Source organism: Hylobates moloch, unplaced genomic scaffold (assembly GCF_009828535.3).
Source record: "Hylobates moloch isolate HMO894 unplaced genomic scaffold, HMol_V3 SCAFFOLD_10, whole genome shotgun sequence".
Lineage (NCBI taxonomy): Eukaryota > Metazoa > Chordata > Mammalia > Primates > Hylobatidae > Hylobates > Hylobates moloch.
The window spans coordinates 58912001-58935389 of NW_026652285.1; the positions used below are offsets into that span (position 1 = coordinate 58912001).

General features: G+C 39.7%; 1 protein-coding gene across 7 annotated transcripts in view; it reads right to left on the reverse strand.

Annotated features, from left to right (window-relative positions):
* The window catches only part of AGTPBP1 (ATP/GTP binding carboxypeptidase 1), a 202615-nt gene that overhangs the window by 164929 nt on the left and 14297 nt on the right, over nucleotides 1-23389 (reverse strand). For 5 of the 7 annotated variants that reach the window (XM_032164424.2, XM_032164422.2, XM_032164421.2 and 2 more), the window contains exon 2: nucleotides 3164-3228. The exons of the other annotated variants lie outside the window; for them this stretch is intronic. In XM_032164424.2, coding sequence (XP_032020315.1) covers nucleotides 3164-3195 — 32 coding nt within the window. In that variant the 5' untranslated portion in view covers nucleotides 3196-3228. The remainder of the gene's footprint in view (nucleotides 1-3163; nucleotides 3229-23389) is intronic. 7 annotated transcript variants of the gene reach the window in all.

Sequence of the window (23389 nt, forward strand, 5' to 3'; positions counted from 1 at the left end):
AGATGAATGAGAGAAAATAAAAGTTAACAGATTAGAGCTCTGGGTGAGGTAGAACTCTTAGAGAACAGATATTTGAGCAAGTGAGCTAGCAAGATAACAGATTATAGTTGGAGAATGAAAAGAATAAATTAGTATTTTGAAATTAGAGTTTTTTTAATGATAAGATTTAGGGCATGACATAATGGTAGAGAGTGAAGTGTAGAGAAAATTTCTGCTTCTTATATTTTACTAGATGTGCTGCTTTGATTTAAATTGCCACCTACTGCCATGGTCTTTAAATCTGCCAATCTAATCTATCTAATTAGAATCTTTAAGTTCAGCAATTCTGAATATTCTACCAACCCTCAAGCCGCCCTTGCCTCTTCAAGTCCCTATCACACAATAAACACCTGTTTATGAGTACCTTATTTTCTAATTCTATACACCTCAAAATTTAACACTTCACTATACACTGGTTAAGTCACCATACTGCATTTGTTCAGATATTCTTTATCAGTTTACAGGCTTTGTGTAAAAAGAGAATAGGGCTCTATTTTTAGAACACATTCTACACTCATTTTCTTCAATACACTGTATTAAGTGTTATACTCATGTTTCTTTTCTACTCTCACAGATTTAGTACCAAGCTAGGTAAAAGTATTTCATAATTGAGAAATAAATCAAAAAGAGGCAAAGAAAAAAAGAAAGAAATCAAAGACAGTAGCTACAGAAGCTTCTAGAGACATGAAAGTATACAAAAGATTTTCTGTGAAAATTGGTGAGCTCTCATCAAATTTGAAGAAAGAAAAAAATTCAAAACAAAACTTGAAAGTATTATTTCTCCCCACTTTTCAGACCCTTAGAAGACATTCTTGTAAGTTCTCTGACACAGTCTCAATATGCCATACTATAGGAAGGGAGCTTTGACCCTTTTCTATCTATCTCAATTTGCCTTATTGCATTCAGCTTTCTTCACAGAGCAGTATGACAAGTTTTACTAGAAATTATAATTTATTTTAGATGAAAACTATTTGCAGTGATTCCAAATTAGTTACCCTACAAAAAAATATATATATCCAATAAAATATACTTCAGGAGAAAAAAATTAAAAATGACATTAGGAGCCAGAGGCTTTCAAACTAAAAGTAATTTCACATTTTTATGAACAATGGTCTAGTAATTTTAGATAGTTTAGCTAATCAGTAGAAATAGCATTATTTGTTTGACCTGATGCAAAAAGTAAGGCATTTTTTAAAAAGATCCTTTTTAAAATACAAATAATGCCTAATTCCTTTCCTATAGAAATCACACAAGTATGTGACTAAAACGAAATTTGGTATGATGTATTACATAGTTAATAACTGCAAAACCTAGCAATTTAAGGAATAAATCTTATCTAAACAGTGTGTATACTATTCATTATAAAACATACTTAAAGCATACCTATGAATGTCAAGTTATATACATGTAAACATAAGAACATTGCTACAAAGCAGAAACTTTCATTACCAGTATTAATACACTGTCAATTACCAAGCCAAATACCATCTAATCTTCACAGCCTTATAATAACAGCATTATCATTAAAATAATTGTTCAGATGAGAAAACTGAGGCTTCACAAAGTTACACCATTTGCTCATGGCTGTATAGCCAAGACAATTTCAATATACAATCAGAATTGTCTTTCAACTGAAAGAAATAAAACCAACATTAAGACAATTTCTTGATATTTAAGAACTTTTTTTTTTTTTTTTTTTTTTTTTTTTTTTGAGACGGAGTCTCGCTCTGTCGCCCAGGCTGGAGTGCAGTGGCGCAATCTCGGCTCACTGCAAGCTCCGCCTCCCGGGTTCACGCCATTCTCGTGCCTCAGCCTCTCCGAGTAGCTGGGACTACAGGCGCCCGCCACCACGCCCGGCTAATTTTTTGTATTTTTAGTAGAGACGGGGTTTCACTGTGGTCTCGATCTCCTGACCTCGTGATCCGCCCGCCTCGGCCTCCCAAAGTGCTGGGATTACAAGCGTGAGCCACCGCGCCCGGCGATATTTAAGAACTTTTAACAGAGATGATCAGTGTGCTTTAACTCAGCAATCAGTTAAACTTTTTCTTTTTTCTTCCTTTTTTTTTTTTTTTGAGACAGAGTCTCACTGTGTTGCTCAGGCTGGAGTGCAGTGGCGAGATCTGGGCTCACTGTAACCTCTGACTCTCGGGTTCAAGCGATTCTCCAGCCTCAGCCTCCTGAGTAGCTGGGATTACAGGCGTCCACCACCACACCCAGCTAATTTTTGTATTTTTTATAAAGACAGGGTTTTGCCATGTTGGCCAGGCTGGTCTCGAACTCCTGACCTCAGATGACCCACCCGCCTCGGCCTCCCAAAGTGCTGAGATTACAGGCGTGAGCCACTGCGCCTGGCCTAAACTTTTTCTGTAAAGGGCCAAATAGTATGTATTTTAGGCACTGTGGGCTATGCAGTCCCTGTCATAACTACTCGAATTCACCATTTTAATAGAAAAGTAGCCACAGACAATATGTAAATGAATTACCACGGCTGTGTTCCAAAAAAAACACTTTATTTATAGATGCTGAAATGCAAATTATACATAATGTTCATGTATCACAAAATACTATTTTTTTTTAACCATTTAAAAACGTAAAAACTGGCCGGGCATAGTGGTTCACGCCTGTAATCCCAGCACTTTGGGAGGACGAGGTGGGTGGATCACCTGAGGTCAGGAGTTCGAGACCAGCCTGGACAACATAGTGAAACCCCACCTCTACTAAAAGTACAAAAAATCAGCCGGGTGTGGTGGTGGGTGCCTATAATCCCAGCTACTCTGGAGGCTGAGGCAGGAGAATCACTTGAACCCGGAGGCAGAGGTTGTAGTGAGCCGAGATCCTGCCACTGCACTCTAGCCTGGGCAACAAGAGTGAAACTCTGTCTCAAAAAAAAAAAAAATGTAAAAACCATTCTGAGCTCACAGGCCATACAAAAACAGGAGGTGGTCATAGTTTGCTGACTCCAATTTTAACTGAAAAGTTAAACGTTAATAAACATTTTTAATTACATAAATATAACATACTATACTTAAACACAAATAATACTTTGTCAAGTATTGAGTTTCAAATAATTCTGTCATACATTATTTCTGTAACTTATGCATACTGATATTTAGAATTACAGTACCTTTTCTCTGGTATCACTTTTAACTTGCTCATCTTGAGTTACTTCATTTCATAATTGCAGATAATCTAAAAGAAAAGTGTTAATGATATTAAAAACTTATAACTCTTTTTTCTATATATTAGATATCACAGAAGCCATACAATGGTAAGTTTTCATTATGGGCTACACAAGATAACACCGGAAACAAAGACAGAACATTTGAGTTCTATGTGCTTCTGCTGGGTTGCTTCAGAATGCAATGTATGACTATTAAAATATCTATAATCAGCCAGGAAACTGTTATCAAAATCCAGAGCTACAAAAACGCAGAAACCTAACATAATGTCATTTGCAACCTAATGCTAAGATCTTTTGAGACAGTTCAAATTATCCTTCCTGTTCTAATACTCCTCCTTAAAATACATAAATCAATCACAGCATCCTGTGATTAGTGCACTTACTGTACACCATTCACACAGTAGTCAAATACTAGTCAATATGTGTTATTTCCATATAAGAACATTTTCAAATTAGTAAAAGCTTCTATGTACATCTTCCCTTAAACAATAGTTTTCATTTTTAGACATTATACATGTTAAAACAACCTTAAATCTCAATTCACATAATTTTTATAAATCTTCAAGTTTATTTTGCAACTATTAACCCTAAAATACTCTAAATATCTTTTAAATACCAGTGCTTACTGAAGCAGAATTTTTTGGCATCACCAAACAGTAGAATAACTACTGTGAATTCAAAAAGTTAATCACGGCTGGGCGTGGTGGCTCCCACCTGTTATCCCAGCACTTTGGGGGGCCGAGGCGGGTGGATCACCTGAGGACAAGAGTTCGAGACCAGCCTGGCCAACATGGTGAAACCCCATCTCTACTAAAAATACAAAAATTAGCTGGGTGTGGTGGCGGGTGCCTGTAATCCCAGCTACTCAGGAGGCTGAGGCAGGAGAATCACTTGAACCCAGGAGGTGGAGGTTGCAGTGAGCCAAGATCGTGCCATTGTACTCCAGCATGGGCGACAAGAGCGAAACTCCATCTCAAAAAAAAAAAAAGTTAATCACATACTTATGAAATATTTAGTAATGTCATATTTAAAAAGACAACAAACACACAAAAAGGGCAAACTTCAAATTGTTTAACTTAATACTTTCGGAAGATACTCTGATGAAGTAGAAGATATTCTGGATGTTTTTCTTCAATAACAAAACTTTTCAACAAGACATATAATTTTTTTCATTTTCCTTAACTAAACAAATATTTAGAATTGTGTACAAAAATTACATGAATTGTTTTTAAAGTCAATGAGAAATTTTAAATTGTAATTTGTTTTACTCTTTTTTAAGACACAAGTACAAAATCAAAGTAACTTTTTTCTATTTCTAAATTAAGTAAAAATCACTATATATCCATAGGGAGAAAAAAATCTTATGTGATTTCAAAAGTACTGTTGCTGCCACAAACAGAAGAAACTATTAATACACTAAGAGCACATCTCATGAAAAGTTCCCTGTGGATTTTATTAGAGTTGATAGAGTTGAAAAGAATAATGGTGAGCACTAATATCATAACCAACTGTATTTCAACAGATAAGAAATGATTTGAACTTGCAGTTCACAGTAAAATAAACCACAGGCATTTCTCTCCTCTTCCTCTTGGGACTAGATTACAGTAAAAGTAAAGAAATAAAGTTGGTTCCTCTCCAGTCCTTCTGGCGTTACCAAAGTGAACAGATCCAGGAGCTGAAGAGGGTCCATCGGTGGGAAGTGAAGTCAGTGCCTCAGTTGCCAGTGTGTGTTTTGTGCCTTATTCTTTTATCACGCAAAAAAGGAGAATACTGCAGTGAATGAAGTGCCTTTTAGCACTGCTTTTTCTACTGTAATTGGTGTTTGAATGAAGATGACAATGGAAGAGATGAAGAATGAAGCTGAGGCCATTTCCATGTTTTATATGCCCTTCTATGCAGTCATGTATCCTATGTTTAACGAGCTAGGAGTAAATCCGCCTGCAGCTCTAGAATGAGTAAATCTGTCTGCAGCTAGACACCGAGACCATTTTCATTATGGTTGAAAAAGACAATTGTAAAATGTAGCTTCATCATAATCTCACACTGAAGATTTTTTGCATCATTTTTGCTATTATCATTCTAAGAATTACAAGTCAAAAGAATCTACACCTTAATGTGTCATTGTATAGCATTCCTTAAAATAATTATAGATATTGTCATTGTTTCTGGCATTTTAACTTGAAAGTGATATGCTGCAAGGTAACATTTAAGAATATTTGATGGCAAACATTCAATATATGGTATATATCTGTTAAACATCTCTTGAAAAAATGCATATATATGTGTGTATATATGATCAGAATATCAAGAGTGGTGTAATGTCTAAAAACTTCTAACAGGAGCTTATTATAGCAGTTTATCAAAAATAAATGGCCAGGCGCAGTACCTCACACCTGTAATCCCAGCACTTTGGGAGGCCAAGGCGGGCAGATCACCTGAGGTTGGGAGTTCAGGACCAGCCTAGTAAACATGGTGAAATTCCATCTCTATCAAAAATACAAAAATTAGCCTGGCCTGGTGGTGCAAGCCTGTAATCCCAGCTACTCAGGAGGCTGAGGCAGGAGAATCACTTGAACTGGGAGGCGAAGGTTGCTGTGAGCTGAGATCACACCACTGCACTCCAGCCTGGGTGACAAAGCGAGACTCTATCTCAAAAAAAAAAAAAGCAACAAGAATTCTCAAGAATGGAGGGAGGAAGGAAGGAAGGTTGGTTATGTTTAAACCTACAGTGACAAAAAGGAAAACTAAGAGGGAAGAAGGAACAGGTATTATACTAAGGAGAACCCAGGAAAATAGGAACCTAGCAACCTAGCACTCAGAAACAAGGACGACAGAGGAAGACTACGCAACAGGGCTAACTAAAACTTTGGAACTGCAAATAGTAACTTCTTACCCCCTCCATATCTCCATGCCCTACCACTGTGGAACATGCTCAGCAGTATCAAGCATCTAACCCCTGGCAAATAATCTTCACTAAAGAAACAGACAACCTCAAAGAATTCTGCTTTCTAGGCTTAAGAGTCCCCAAGGAAAAAGGTCAGTTCTCAACCTTGTTATCCTAAGGTAGGCCAGTGTATCCCTTACAGTTCACTTTTTATTACTGAAGCCTGAAGCCAGAACACTTCAGAATAAATGAAAAATCTTGCGAAAGCTTGTGTTGATTACAACATGGTGTAATAGAAAGTGCAGGCACCTAGAAGCAGAAGTGTTGCATATCACCAAGTTTGTGGCTTTGCCAAGCAAGTGTGATAAACCAAGAGGGCAGAGGAACTGAGAATGTATGAAAAAAAGTGATAAAAACTGAGCTCGAAATTTAGGTATAATCTCCTCTTTCCTCTTTACTGAATCATTTTCATCACCATAAAATCATGATATTTCTGTGTCTTAGGAAAAAAACTTTCTTGCTCCCATCCCCCCAATCCAGCTACTGTCCCATTTCTCTCCTTCTGAAAGCAAAGACTTGTTTATGCACACTGTCAACAAGTCCTCTCTTCCAATCCTCTTAAACATATTCCAATGAGACTTTCCCCACCCCACTCCATCAACACCATTCTTATCAACAAGCAATGATCTCCATGTTACTAAATCCAATTGTCAATTCTCAGTCCTCATCTTATTTGTCCTATCAGCAGCATTTGATACAGCTGACCACATCCTCTTCTTGGAAATGCTTTCTTCATTTGGCTATATACTTTGTTTTCTCCCAACCTCACTGACCACTTCTAAGTTTCCTTTAACGGAATGACCAGGGCTTAGTTCTTTCTTGTCCTCTTCTAACTACAGTCTCTTCCTTGGTGATCTCATCTAGTCTTGTAATTCAACATTTCCACTTGAATCTCTACTAATATAACCAACTCAACATATGCAAAACGGATCTGATCTTCCCTTCCAAGTGTGCTCTACCCTGGCTTTCCCATCTAAGTTAAAGACAATTCCGTCTCCAGTTGCTCAATCCAAAATCTTAGCTTCATCCTTGTCTCCTGTCCCACATCCAATAAGTCAGGAAGTCTTGATAATTCTACTTTCAAAATATATCCAGAATCTGATCACTTTACCACATCTATCATGGTCAAGTAAACAATGTCACTAGTCTCCCTTCTACCTCTGACGCCCCCTACAGTCTATTCTCAACACAACATGCTTAGTGATCCTTTTAATACACTGGCGGATAGAAGAAGGAAAAAACACCTTAGGTAGATTTTTGTAACTACTCTGCTCAAAGCCCTGAGCGGCTGCCAATTTCAATGACATAAAAGACCCTAGGGGAATACCCCAAGTCCTCACCTCCCTGTCTTCATATCCTACCTACAACTCTTCTCACTGACTCTGCTCTGGATGCACTGGCTGAGCCTCCTTGCTTTCCTCCAACATGCCAGGCTCTCACTTTAGTGCCTTTGCATAAGCTGTTTCTTTTGCCTGGAATGCACTTCTGCCAGATATCTCAATAATGAACTCCATCACTTCCATTGCTCAAGTATCACCTTTTCAATACAACCCATCCCAACCATCCTATTTAATATTGCAAACTACCTCCAGACCCTAGCATACCCATTGCCCTTGCCAGAATCTACTTTGTCTTCTTCCAGAGCACTTACTGCCTTCTAAAACATGATGATTCAAAAATAACTGAAAAGGCTGGGTGCAGTGACTCACGCCTGCAATCCCAACACTTTGGGAGGCCCAGGTGGGACGAATGCTTGAGCCCAGGAGTTCAAGACCAGCCTGGGCAACATAACAAGAGCCCTTCTCTACAAAAATAAAAAAATTAACCAGGCATGGTGGCATACACCCATAGTCCCAGCTACTCAGGAAACTGAGGTGTGACAACCACTTGAGCACGGGAGGTTAATGCTGCAGTGAGCTGTGTTCACACCACTGCGCTTCAGCCTGGGTGACAGAGCAAGACGCTATCTCAAAAAATAAATAAAATAAAAATAACTGAACATTTTTGCTATGGTCTGAATGTTCGTGTGCCTCCCAAAATCCTTATGTTGAAAAGCTAACCCCCAAGTGACAATATGAGAGGTTGGGGCCTTCAGGAGATAATTAGGTCATAAGGGTGGAGGCTTCATGAATGGGATGAGTATCCTTTTTTTTTTTTTAATATATTTTAAGTTCCAGGATGCATGTGCACAATGTGCAGGTTTGTTCCATAGGTATACATTGTCATATTGGTTTGCCACACCCATCAACTCGTCATTTATATTAGGTATTTCTCCTAATGCTATCCCTCCCACAGCCCCCCAACCCCCGACAGGCCGTAGGGTGTGACGTTCCCCGCCCTGTGTCCGTGTGCTCATTGTTCAACTCCCACTTATGAATGAGAACATGCAGTGTTTGGTTTTCTGTCCTTGTGATAGTTTGCTGAGAATGACGGTTTCCAGCTTCATCCATGTCCCTGCAAAGGACATGAACTCATCCTTTTTTATGGCTGCATAGGATTCCATGGTGTACATGTGCCACATTTTCTTAATCCAGTCTATCACTGATGGACATTTGGGTTGGTTCCAAGTCTTTGCTATTGTGAATAGTGCCATAATAAACATACGTATGCATGTGTCTTTATAGCAGCATGATTTATACTCTTTGAGTATATACCCAGTAATGTGATCGCTGGGTTCTAGTTCTAGATCCTTGAGGAATTGCCACACTGTCTTCCACAATGGTTGAACTAATTTACACTCCCAACAGTGTAAGTGTTCCTATTTCTCCACATCCTCTCCAGCACCTGTTGTTTCCTGACTTTTTAATGATCACCATTCTAACTGGTATGAGATGGTATCTCATTGTGGTTTTGATTTGCATTTCTCTGATGACCAATGATAATGAGCATTTTTTCATGTGTCTGTTGACTGGATAAATGTCTTCTTTTGAGAAGTGTCTGTTCATATCCTTCGCCCACTTTTTGATGGGGCTGTTTGGTTTTTTCTTGTAAATATGTTTAAGTTCTTTGTAGATTCTGAATATTAGCCCTTTGTCAGATAGGTAGATTGCAAAAATTTTCTCCCATTCTGTTGGCTGCCTGTTTACTCTGATGAGTTTCTTTTGCTGTGCAGAAGCTCTTTAGTTTAATTAGAATCCATTTGTCTATTTTAGCTTTTGTTGCCATTGCTTTTGGTATTTTAGTCATGAAGTGTTTGCCCATGCCTATGTCCTCAATGGTATTGACTAGGTTTTCTTCTAAGTTTTTATGGTTTTAGGTCTTACATTTAAGTCTTTAAACCATCGTGAGTTAATTTTTGTATAAGGGGTAAGGAAGGGATCCAGTTTCAGCTTTCTACATATGGCTAGCCAGTTTTCCCAGCACCATTTATTAAATAGGGAATCCTTTCCCCATTGCTTGTTTTTGTCAGGTTTGTCAAAGATCAGATGGTTGCAGATGTATGGTGTTATTTCTGAGGCCTCTGTTCTGTTCCATTGGTCTACATCCCTGTTTTGGTACCAGCACCATGGTGCTTTAGTTACTGTAGCCTTGTAGTATAGTTTGAAGTCAGGTAGTGTGATGCCTCCAGCTTTGTTCTTTTGGCTTAGGATTGTCTTGGCAATGTGGGCTGTTTTTTGGTTCCATATGAACTTTAGAGTAGTTTTTTCCAATTCTGTGAAGAAAGTCATTGGTAGCTTGATGGGGATGGCATTGAATGTAAAAATTACCTTGGGCAGTATGGCCATTTTCACAATATTGATTCTTCCTATCCATGAGCATGGAATGTTCTTACATTTGTTTTTGTCCTCTTATGTCGTTGAGCAGTGGTTTGCAGTTCTCCTTGAAGGGGTCCTTCACAATCCTTGTAAGTTGGATTCCTAGGTATTTTATTCTCTTTGAAGCAACTGTGAATGGGAGGTCACTCATGATTTGGCTCTCTGTTTGTCTGTAATTGGTGTATAGGAATGCTTGTGATTTGTGCACACTGATTTTGTATCCTGAGACTTTGCTGAAGTTGTTTATCAGCTTAAGGAGATTTAGGGCTCAGACAATGGGGTTTTCTAAATATACAATCATGTCATCTGCAAACAGGGACAATCTGACTTCCTCTTTTCCTAATTGAATACGCTTTATTTCTTTCTCTTGCCTGATTGCCCTGGCCAGAATTTCCAACACTATGTTGAATAGGAGTGGTGAGAGAGGGCATCCTTGTCTTGTGCCAGTTTTCAAAGGGAATGTTTCCAGTTTTTGCCCATTCAGTATGATATTGGCTGTGGGTCTGTCATAAATGGCTCTTATTATTTTGAGATACATTCCATCAATACCTAGTTTATTGACAGTTTGTAGCATGAAAGGCTGTTGAATTTTGTCAAAGGCCCTTCCTGCATCTATTGAGATAATCGTGTGGTTTTTGTCATTGGTTCTGTTTATGTGATGGATTGCATTTATTGATTTGTGTATGTTGAACCAGCCTTGCATCCCAGGGATGAGGCCAACTTGATCATGGTGGATAAGCTTTTTGATGTGCTGCTGGATTTGGTTTGCCAGTATTTTATTGAGGATTTTTGCATCAATGTTCATTAGGGATATTGGTCTAACATTCTCTTTCATTGTTGTGTCTCTGCCAGCCTTTAGTATCAGGATGATGCTGGCCTCATAAAATGAGTTAGGGAGGATTCCCTCTTTTTCTGTTGACTGGAACAGTTTCAGAAGGAATGGTACCAGCTCCTCTTTGTACCTCTGGTAGAATTTGGCTGTGAATCTGTCTGGTCCTGGACTTTTTTTGGTTGGTAGGCCATTAATTATTGCCTCAATTTCAGAACCTGTTATTGGTCTATTCAGAGATTCAACTTCTTCCTGGTTTAGTCTTGGGAGGGTGTATGTGACCAGGAATTTATCCATTTCTTCTAGATTTTCTAGTTTATTTGCATAGAAGTATTTATAGTATTCTCTGATGGTAGTTTGTATTTCTGTGGTATCGGTGGTGATATTCCCTTTATCATATTTTATTGCGTCTATTTGATTTTTCTTTCATTTCTTCCTTATTAGTCTTGCTAACGGTCTGTTTTGTTGATTTTTTTCAAAAAACCAGCCCCTGGATTCATTGATTTTTTTAAGGGATTTTTTGTGTCTCTCTCTCCTTCAGTTCTGCTCTGATCTTAGTTATTTCTTGCCTTCTGCTAGCTTTTCAATTTGTTTGCTCTTGCTTCTCTAGTCCTTTTAATTGTGATGCTAGGGTGTCGATTTTAGATCTTTCCTGCTTTCTCTTGTGGGCATTTAGTGTTATAAATTTCCCTCTACACACTGCTTTGAATGTGTCCCAGAGATTCTGGTACATTGTGTCTTTGTTCTCATTGGTTTCAAAGAACGTCTTTATCTCTCTGCCTTCATTCTGTTATGTACCCAGTAGTCATTCAGGAGCAGGTTGTTCAGTTTCCATGTAGTTGTGCAGTTTTGAGTGGGTTTCTTAATCCTGAGTTCTAATTTGATTGCACTGTGGTCTGAGAGATAGTTTGCTGTGATTTCTGTTCTTTTGCATTTGCTGAGGAGTGTTTTACTTCCAATTATGTGGTCAATTTTAAAATAAGTGCAATGAGGTGCTGAAAAGAATGTATATTCTGTTGATTTGGGATGGAGAGTTCTGTAGATGTCTGTTAGGTCCACTTGGTCCAGAGCTGAGTTCAAGTCCTGGATATCCTTGTTAACCTTCTGTCTCATCGATCTAATATTTACAGTGGGGTGTTAAAGTCTCCCATTATTATTGTGTGGGAGTCTAAGTCTCTTTGTTGGTCTCTAAGGACTTGCTTTATGAATCTGGGTGCTCCTGTATTGGGTGCACATATATTTAGGATAGCTCTTCTTGTTGAATTGATCCCTTTGCCATCATGTAATGGCCTTCTTGGTCTCTTGTGATCTTTGTTGGTTTAAAGTCTGTTTTATCAGAGACTAGGATTGCAACCCCTGCTTTTTTTTGCTTTCCATTTGCTTGGTAGATCTTCCTCCATCCCTTTATTTTTAGTCTATTTGTGTCTTTCCATGTGAGATGGGTCTACTGAATACAGCACACCAATGGGTCTTGACTCTTTATCCAATTTGCCAGTCTGTGTCTTTTAATTGGGGCATTTAGCCCATTTACATTTAAGGTTAATATTGTTATGTGTGAATATGATCCTGTCATTATGATGTTAGCTGGTTATTTTGCCTGTTAATTGATGCAGTTTCCTCATAGCGTCGATGGTCTTTACCATTTGGCATGTTTTTGCAGTGGCTAGACCTGTTGTTCCTTTCCATGTTTAGTGCTTCCTTCAGGAGCTCTTGTAAGGCAGGGCTGGTGGTGACAAAATCTCTCAGCATTTGCTTGTCTGTAAAGGATTTTATTTCTCCTTCACTTATGAAGCTTAGTTGGCTAGATATGAGATTCTGGGCTGAAAATTCTTTTCTTTAAGAATGTTGAATATTAGCCCCCACTCTCTTCTGCCTTGTAGGGTTTCTGCCGAGAGATCCACTGTTAGTCTGATGGGCTTCCCTTTGTGGGTAACCCGACCTTTCTCTCTGGCTGCCCTTAATATTTTTTCCTGCATTTCAACCTTGGTGAATCTGACAATTATGTGTCTTGGGGTTGCTCTTCTCAAGGAATATCTACGTGTTGTTCTCTGTATTTCCTGAATTTGAATGTTGGCCTGCCTTGCTCGGTAGGGGAAGTTCTCCTGGATAATATCCTAAAGATTGTTTTCTAACTTGCATGCATTCCCCCCATCACTTTCAGGAACACCGATCAAACGTAGACTTGGTCTTTTCACATAGTCACATATTTCTTGGAGGATTTCTTCATTTCTTTTCACTCTTTTTTCTCCAATCTTGTCTTCTTGCTTTATTTCATTAATTTGATCTTCAATCACTAATATCCTTTCTTCGACTTGATCGAATCAGCTATTGAAGCTTGTGCATGCATCACGAAGTTCTCGTGCTGTGGTTTTCAGCTCCATGAGGTAATTTAAGGTCTTCTTTATACTGTTTGTTATAGTTAGCCATTCATCCAACCTTTTTTCAACGTTTTTAGCTTCCTTGCGATGGGTTAGAACATGCTCCTTTAGCTCAGAGAAGTTTGTTATTACCAACCCTTCTGAAGCCTACTTCTGTCAACTCATCAAACTCATTCTCCATCCAGTTTTGTTCCTTTGCTGGTGAGGAACTGCAATCCTTTGGAGGAGAAAAGGTGCTCTGGTTTTTTGAAATTTTCAGCTTTTCTGCACTGGTTTCTCCCCATCTTTGTGGTTTTATCTACCTTTGGTCTTTGATGTTGGTGACCTACAGGTGGGGCTTTGAGGTGAATGTGCTTTTTGTTGATGTTGATGCTATTCCTTTCTGTTAGTTTTCCTTTTAACAGTCGGGCCCCTCAGTTGCAGGTCTGTTGGAGTTTGCTGGAGGTCCACTCCAGACCCTGTTTGCCTAGGTATCACCAGCAGAGGCTGCAGAACAGCAAATACTGCTGCTTGATCCTTCCTCTGGAAGCTTCATCCCAGAGGGGCACTCGCCTGTAGGAGGTGTCTGTCGGCCCCTACGAGGAGGTGTCTCCCAGTTAGGCTACATGGGGGTCAGGGACCCACTTGAGGAGGCAGTCTGTCCGTTCTCAGAGCTCAAACGCCATGCTGGGAGAGCCACTGCTCTCTTCAGAGCTGTCAAACAGGGATACTTAGGTCTGCTGAAGCTGTCTGCTGCCTTTTCTTCTGGTATGCACTGCTCACAGAGGTGGAATCTAGACAGGCAGTATGCCTTGCTGAGCTACAGTGGGCTCCGCCCAGTTCGAGCTTCCTGGCCTCTTTGTTTACACTGTGAGCATGAAACCGCCCATTCAAGCCTCAGCAATGGCGGACGCCCCTCCCCCCAGCAAGCTGCAGCATCACAGGTTTATCTCAGACCACTGCGCTAGCTGTGAGCAAGCCTCCATGGGCGTGGGACCTGCTGAGCCAGGCACAGGAGGGAATTTCCTGGTCTGCTGGTTGCGAAGACTATGGGAAAAGCGCAGTATTTGGGCAGGAGTGTACCGTTCCTCCAAGTACAGACTGTCATGGAGTCCCTTGGCTAAGAAAGGGAAATCCCCTGACCCCTTGCGCTTCCCAGGTGAGGCGCTGCTTCGGCTGGCCCTCCGTGGGCTGCACCCACCGTCCAACCAGTCCCACTGAGATGAACCAGGTACCTCAGTTGGAAATGCAGAAATCACCCGTCTTCTCCATCAATCTCGCTGGGAGCTGCAGACCGGAAGTGTTCCTATTTGGTCATCTTGGAAGCCTCCTCTGGGTTGAGTGTCCTTCTAAAACAAACTCCAGAGAATAAGCTCTTCCCTCCCACCATGTGAACACACAATGAAAAGGCACCATCTATGAACCATGAAACAGATCCTCACCAGGTATGAATCTGCCAGCATCTTGATCTTAAACTTCCCAGCCACCAGAACTGTTAGAAATAAACATCTGGCCAGGTACGGTGGCTCACGCCTGTAATCCTAGCACTTTGGGAGGCTGAGGCAGGTGGATCACCTGAGGTTAGGAGTTCAAAACCAGCCTGGCCAAGATGGAGAAACCCGAACTCTACTATAAATATAAAAATTAGCTGGGTGTGGTGGTGAGCACTTGTAATCCGAGCTACTCAGGAGGCTGAGGCAGAAGAATCACTTGAACCTGGGAGGCAGAGGTTACAGTGAGCTGAGATCACACCATTGCACTCCAGCCTGGGCAACAGAGTGAGACTTTGTCTCAAAAAATAAAAAATAAAAATAAACATCTGTTTTTTATAAGCTACCTCCTCTAAGGTATTTTGTTGTAGTAGTGCAAACAGACTAAGACAACTTTGAAAATTGTCATTACTGAATAATCAGTTATATATGAACCTGTGTCAAAACCAATTTTTGAAAGAACAATCAGTTTATTTCTATAAACTTACAAATGCTCAATATATGCCACATCATAACACATACATTAATGCCACAATCTACTTTATTCCAGGCCCTTAGCCATTTATCACCACTGTTTACTACAAAAGCAACCAAAATAGATTATTTCCTCAAGGTTGTGGGGAAAACCATATCCGCATAAATACTCACATGGTATAATATCTAAGACTTCACTGGCCACTACTTGATTCTTTTTATTCACACAATAACACAGACAACTAATTTGACAATGTGTTATGTCTATTATCTATCTCTTTCCACTGGAATTAAAGCTCCATGAGGGCATGGATCTTTGTTTTGCTTACTAAATGCCTCCCAAGTGTCTAGAAGAATGCCAGCACATTGCAGGTGCTAAATAAATTTTTTAATTAATGAATGCTTTTAAGTTTTCTTTTGAAAAACATTTTACTACACAAACAAGCAAGAAAGTCTTCATTTTTAAAAATCCAGTAATATGGCAGACACGGTATAACGGCACACAGTATCTATCCCAATTTCCCTCTACCGTGCCTTCCTATACCACAGGAACTTGAAAGTTTAAAAACCAAAAAGCATTTCCCAGACTCCCCTGCACCCTGCAGCTACACTTCCAGATGTAACTTAAGTCTACCAAATTCGTCACTTGTGAGAGATTTCGAAGATGAGCAAAAGCTGCCTGATTATAGAGGAAAGCACAGACACAGACATGTTCAGTTTTTCTACAACAATGTATGAAGAGGTCCCAGAGTGTAAGGCAGGGATTCTCAACCTGGAGTCCACAAGATATTGAAGATACTGCTTGAGTTCTTTGAGAGATCAGAAATTTAACAAAAAAATTTTTAAAAACTTTAACTTTTGTGCATCAAGCAATGGCAGTATTGACAGTAAATGAACAACCTCATTAGCAATTGTGTTAGAAATTAGCCATGTGGTAGTGCACAGTAAGACCATGTTTATTGGGATACAGTTGTCCTTGATAACTGGTGGTTGCTATGCATAGGGGGAGGATGGTAGGGGGCTAATGAACATCAGCCTCTCCCTCTCAAATTACCTCCACAAACCTCCCCATAGGCACCGCCAACTGCCTGATATAAGCAAAAAAGCTCTACAAGTGTAATGGAAAATTGGAGAGAAATTTTAATTCTGATGAAAAGGCCAGCCACAGTGGCTTACACCTGTAATTCCAGCACTTTGGGAGGCCAAGGTGGGAGGACTGCTTGAGCTCAGGAGTTCGACACTAGCCTGCGCAATATAGGGAGACCCCATTTCTGCAAAAAATTAAAAAATTAGGTCAGGCGCAGTGGCTCACACTTGTATTCCTAGCACTTTGGGAGGCCAAGGCGGGCGAATCACCTGAAGTCAGGAGTTCGAGACCAGCCTGGCCAACATGGCGAAATCCCGTCTCTACTAAAAATACAAAAAAATATTAGCCAGGCGTGGTGGCACATGCCTGTAATCCCAGCTACTTGGGAGGCTGAGGCAGGAGAATCGCCTGAACCCAGGAGGCAGAGGTTGCAGTGAGCCGAGATCATGCTACTTGCACTCCAGCCTGAGAGTGCAAGACTCCGTCTCAAAAAAAAAAAAAAAAATAGCCAGTGTGGTGGCATGCACCTATGGTCCCAGCTACATGGGAGGTTGAGGTAGAAGGATCGCTTGAGCCTGGAAGGTTGAGGCTACAGTGAGTCATGTTCACGCCACCCACCGCACTCCAGCCTGAGTAACAGAACAAGACTCTGTCTCAAAAAAAAAAAAGAAAGAAAAATGTTTACATGTTGCAACTCAGTTACCCCCAGTGTTTTGCTATTTGGTGCAAGCTTTGCAAAACATGGACAAAATTATAACGGAATTATATCATGAAAATTTAGTTTTGTGATTTTTCTCAATTAGTTTTTTGTTATGGTCTTAAGTCTTAACATCTGTGTTTTACAAATGCCCGATAATCCAATGTGGTAATTTCTGAGGATGAAGTGTGAGAATAGGGCCAAAGGAAAATTCCAGTAAGGTTGGTAAAGAACTGTATCTAGTGAGTCATTTCATCGCACTAATGCATCAAGAGACACATGAAACAAGTCCCTCTTTACAATGCAAATAAGTATCAATCGATGTATACATGGGCTGTACTAAGTTTTCCTATACCATTTTGTGTTGTCTGTGGAAAACAACTTTACAAATACAGCAATGGTTCCAGCAAAATTCAAAAGACACTTAAATACAAATTACATTCATTTGACAAGTTAAGTGTCAAATATACTGGAATCTCAAAACAAACAGAATAAAGATTTTGTTTAAAAAAAAAGTCAGTGAAAAGGCTGAGGCAGCAAGTTACACAGTAGTAGAATTTATTGCCCAGAAAAGGGAAAGTCACACAATTGGTGGTGAGAATCTACTGTAATTATAATAAAAAATGTAAAATTACACTGAGTAAAAGATCAGTAAAATGTTTATATAAGATACAGAAAGAGAAACTGAAAAAAGTTCTACAGTACATGTTGAACATCCCAAATCTGAAAATCTGAAATCCAAAGTGCTCCAAAATTCGGCCGGGTGTGGTGGCTCACGCCCGTAATCCTAGCACTCCAAGAGGATGAGGTGGTCAGATCACCTGAGGTCCGGAGTTCGAAACCAGCCTGGCCAATATGGTGAAACCCCGTCTCTACCAAAATACAAAAATCAGCCGGGCATGGTGGCACGTGCCTGTAATCCCAGCTACTCGGGAGACTGAGGCAGGAGAATCACTTGAACCCAGGAGATGGAGGCTGAAGTGAGCCGAGATTACACCACTGCACTCCAGCCTGGACAACAGAGCAAGACTTCATCTCAAAAAAATAAAAGCAAATCCCACTTCACAACACAGTGTTTTCTTCACAGAGAGATGCTGGTGTCAAAAGCCCTAGGAAAGGAAATTTTTAAAGTTCTAATTGAAGCTCCAAAAAAGTATTAACTGTTATATAAAAACCTGTTCATTCAAAAATGTTTAAAGAACTGTGTAAAAACATGGATGAAGAGGACATAAATCTACTACATACAGAAATACAGTGGCTTAGCAGAAGAATTTTCGACAGGTATCTAAGCTGAAAGATGAATTCCAGGAGTACTTTCACAAACACAGCAGACCAGATTTTGCCAAGTATTTTGAGAATGAAGAATGGCCCAATCTACAAACATTTGTTATCACATGAAGTAACTGAACAACTCTGCCAGGCCTTAGAGAAAACATTTTTAAGGCCAGTTGTGGCGGTTCACACTTGTAATCCCAAGTGCTTTGGGGAGACCAAGGCAAGAGGATCACTTGAGGCCAGGAGTTCTGGACCAGCCTGGATAACATAGTGATACCTCCATCTCTACAAAAAATAAAAAAATAAAAAAAATTAGCTGGGCATGGTGGCATATGGCTGTAATTCCAGCTGCTAGGGAGGCTGAAGCAAGAGGAATCCCTGAGTCCAGGAGTTCAAGGTTGCAGTGAGCTATGACTGCATCACTATACTCAAGCAAGATCGTGTCTCAAAATATATATTTATACACACACACACACACACACACACACACACACACATATATATATTTGCTTCAAGTGACAAGATTCTTGGGAAAAAAATCCTGTGATCAAAAAAAGGCAATCTTAAAATGTTTCCATTGTTTCTTGGGCTTGTGAGTAAAAATGTTTATCTGCAAATCTCAAGTCTTGCTGATATAGGAGAAAAATATTAAAAAGGAAAAGTAAATAGTATTTCCCTTTCCTTCCTCAAACAAGTGTAAGACTGAGGAAGGAACCCTTTCTCTGAATCTTGTGCTCAGGCTGAGAACCTAACTTTGAGGAGGAGGAATTTTACTCTTCCTCCTCATTGATTATACACTCAAGATGAGATTTATGCTCCTGATTATACACTGGAGATGAGATTTACTGATCTGCCCCTAAAAAAGTTATGGATTTCCCTGAATCAGTAATGTCCTGCCAATCATAGGAAAGTAATGAACATTTAGCTGCAAGTTTTCAACTTCTTAAGTTTTTTCTTACTTAACAAGCACCTACAGCAAAGAGGAACTGTCTCATGTCAGATAAAAATGAAAACTGTGAATGCTTATTTCAAATTAAACAAAAATAGGTTTCATGTGAACAAGATAAACTTCATTATTTTAGTTTCAAAAGGCAATTTTATTATATATGTTAAAGCCTATAAAAGATGAAAAAAATCAAAACACATACAAATATTTTGTTAACTTGTGGACCTATATTTCAGCTTCACCATGCCAATCAGAAAAAAAAAAAAGTTGGCTTATTTCAAAATCTTACATAAATTATGACTTGGACTATATTTTTATTAGTATTACTTTGGCTTATGGTTTTTAATAGCTTTGCTATCTGATATTGTCAATAATTTTCATGGTGTATTAGGTGAAAAAGTGATCAGTTATTGCCATCACTTTTAATGTTAATTGTACTTTTAATTAAAAGTAATGGAAGGCCGGGCACGGTGGCTCACGCTTGTAATCCCAGCACTTTGGGAGGCCGAGGCGGGCTGATCACGAGGTCAGGAGATCGAGACCATCATGAAACCCCGTCTCTACTAAAAATACAAAAAATTAGCTGGGCGTGGTGGCGGGCAGCTACTCGGAGAGGCTGAGGCAGGAGAATGGCGTGAACCTGGGAGGCGGAGCTTGCAGTGAGCCGAGATTGTGCCACTGCACTCCAGCCTGGGTGACAGAGCGAGACTCCGTCTCCAAAAAAAAAAAAGTAATGGCAAAAACTGTGATTACTTTCACACCAACCTAAATAAATAACATTAATTAAAATCAGCTAGTAGTAGCATAAAGACAGATATACAGACCAATGGAATGAAAGTCCAGAAATAAACTCATATATCTATGGCCAATCGATCTTTGACATGCGTGTCAAGTCCATTCAATTGGAAAAAATAGTCTCTTCAACAAATGGTGCTGGAACAACTTGATATCCACATGCCAAAGAATGAAGCTGGACCCCATGTCACATCACATACAAAAATTTACTCAAAAGGGATCAGCAACCTAAATATAAATTAAAACTCTTAGAAGATCACATGGGGGTAAATCTGCATGCCTTGGATTTGGCAATGAGTTCTTAGTTATGACAACAAAGCCATGAACAACAATAAAAAATAAACTGGACTTCATCAAAACTAAAAAATTTTGTATTATCAAAGGACATTATCATAAAATGGGGAAAAAAACAAGTGTTAGGATGTAGAGAAACTGGAACCTAGGTATGTTGCTGGTGGGTGTGTAAAATAATACAACCACTGTGAAAAAAACGGTTTGATCGTTCCTCAAAAAGCTAAACATAGAATTACCATATGACCCAGCAATTCCACTCTTAGGTATACCCAAAAGAACTAAACACAAGGACTCGAACAGATACTTTATGCCAATGTTCATTGCAGCATTACTCACAACAGTCAGAAGATGAAAACCACCCAAGTGCCCACCAACAGATGAATGAACAATACATGGTAGAAACATACAATGGAATACTATTCAGCCATAAAAAGCAATGAAGTTCAATATATGCTACAACATAAATGAACCTTGAAAACATTATACTAACTGAATTAAAGACCTAAATGTAAGACCTAAACCATAAAACTCTTAGAAGAAAACATAGTGAACAAGTTGCTCAACACTGGTCTTAGCAATTTTTTGCATAGGATCTAAAGTATAGGCAACAAAAACAAAAACAGATGGGACTATGTCAAACTAAAAAGTTCTGCACACCAAAGGAAATAACAAATGAAAGACAGCCTATAGGTTCGGAGAAAATAATGTGCCAGCCATACATCTAGATATAAAGCGTATCTCAAGATACAAGGGGTTACTATCTTAAATATATAAGAAACACTCACAACTCAATAGCAAAAAAAAAAAAAGAACAACCCAATTAAAAAATCAACAAAAGACCTGAATACTCTTCCAAAGAAGATACTAAAATAGCCAACGGGTATATAAAAAGTTGCTCCACATCACTTATCAGAGAAATAGAATTCAAGACCACAATGAAATATCATCACCTCACACCTTTTAGGATGGCTATTATCAAAAAGACAAGATACCTAAAAGTTATTTCACAGTTCCTCCAGGGTATAAAGATTTAGAAAAGTTGGGGCAGTCACTAGCAGGCAGCTGGTGCACACCAGAACAGGCCCAACATGGTTCTACAGCTAGTAATGATAGTCCGAGGTTCCTGATCACCAGAGCCTCCTGACCTCAACTGTTTCCAGATTCTGAAACAGCAGTGTGGTTCCAGAAATGAAGCTTTAGAAGCAATTTCACAATTAGACCGGAGGTTTCCTAATCATAAAAGAGGTAACTCTCTTGGTTTCCCAGTTCTGTGCTAAGATGTGAGAGTTGTTCCTTAAAGCTCAACCTACTGTCTCTTCAGATCTCCCAACTTAATTCCTCCTAAGTAAGCCACTTAATGCCTGTGCCAGATATTGATTTATTGCCCCTCATCTCCCAATTCGCCCTTTTTGTCTGCTCTGTGAAAATGAATTTGTGCCCTTTAAATATTTTTTTATCTGTCAGCTGACATGACATTAAGCTTTGTCAGTAGAGGGCACTGGAAAGGCATTGCAAGGGAAAAGAATTGTGCTTCCTAGTTCCAGGGCATTCACTTGGCTCCAGTAGGTAAGGCTTTTCCAGTGCCCTACTCCTTCAACAAGGATGGTTCTTCTACCACCAGGCTCCTCAGTATGTGCTGCTTTTCCAACAAGAGCCTAGGTAGTTTTGTAGTAGAGGTCTCTGATGAGATACCTCTTCATAAACAGCATTCCCTGGTACCCCAAGGGGTAAATTTCCAGCAAATTCCACTAGTGCTGTACCATAGCTTGAACTTGCCCTTTGACATAGCCTTGACTGTGCCCTTTCCAATAAGGTCTAAGTTCATCTGGAAGATGGAAACGCACTCTATCTTAGTCCTGGGATAGTCACTGTTCCTTCTATCTGCTATTCCTATATTCTTTAGCATTATCTTTACTTCTCACTGGTAAATCTCTTATTACTCCAATCCCCTGTTATAGTCAATAATTCCTTATATTATTCTTTCCCTGTTAAATTACTATGTGGTTTCTATCTCCTGATTGAACCCATACTGATACATTCCAACAATTCTTTAAACTATTTAGCAGCCTATGGTAAACCCTCTCTTTGCTTAAGGGAGAGTGGTTCTTTCTCTACAAGTGTGCTTTACTGTTTTATTTTTAAATGAAGGATTTGGGCTGTGGAGTGGGAGGGGAATAGTACAACACCCTCGGAAATGAAATGAAGTTGTGACATCAACTTTTTAAAATTAGGAAGTGATACTAATCATGCATAGCCAGGGTCAAGAACCATTCCTAGGTCAGCCTATTCAATACTTTAATTGGAACATTAACTTCATCTTAGTACTATCACTCCTGTTATGCCTAACTGCTATTTTGAAACTTAGCCTACAATGCCAATCAGGCACGCAGCTGGAGCGAAGAGGACGGCTTTCCGCTTTTGGCGCGGCCTTTGTCTCCGGCTGCGGTCCGAGCTTCAGGTCTCCTCTTCACTGGTCTGTGTCCTATTCTCCTGGAGGCCTCTGTGGCCCTGTGACCTGCGGGTATTGGGAGATCCACAGCTAAAACGCCAAGACCCCCTGGAAGCCTAGAAATGTTCTTCAGACGATCGGTAAAAACAAACTTCTCCGAGCCAAAGGAGCCTGTTTGAACCCATCACAAAGAAGCTGGAAACCTTGAAAAAATATTAGACAAATGGCTAACTATAACAGACCGTGCAGAGAAGTCCTTAAATGACCTGACAGAGCTGAAAACCATGGCCCAAGAACTACGTGATGAATGGACAAGCTTCAGTAGCCAGTGGAAAAGCTTCACTAGCCAATGTGATCAACTGGAAGAAAAAATATCAGTGATTGAAGATCAAAGGAATGAAATGAAGCAAGAAGAGAAGTTTAGAGATAAAAGAATAAAAAGAAGTGAAGAAAGCTTCCAAGAAATATGGGACTATGTGAAAAGACCAAATCTACGTCTGATTGGTGTACCTGAAAGTGATGGGGAGAATGGAACCAAGTTGGAGAACACTCTGAAGGATATTATCCAGGAGAACTTTCCCAACCTAGCAAGGCAGGCCAACATTCAAATTCAGGACATACAGAGAACACCACAAAGATACTCCTCGAGAAGAGCAACTCCAAGACACATAATTGTCAGATTCACCAAAGTTGAAATGAAGGAAAAAATGTTAAGGGCAGCCAGAGAGAAAGGTCGGGTTACCCACGAAGGGAAGCCCATCAGACTAACAGCAGATC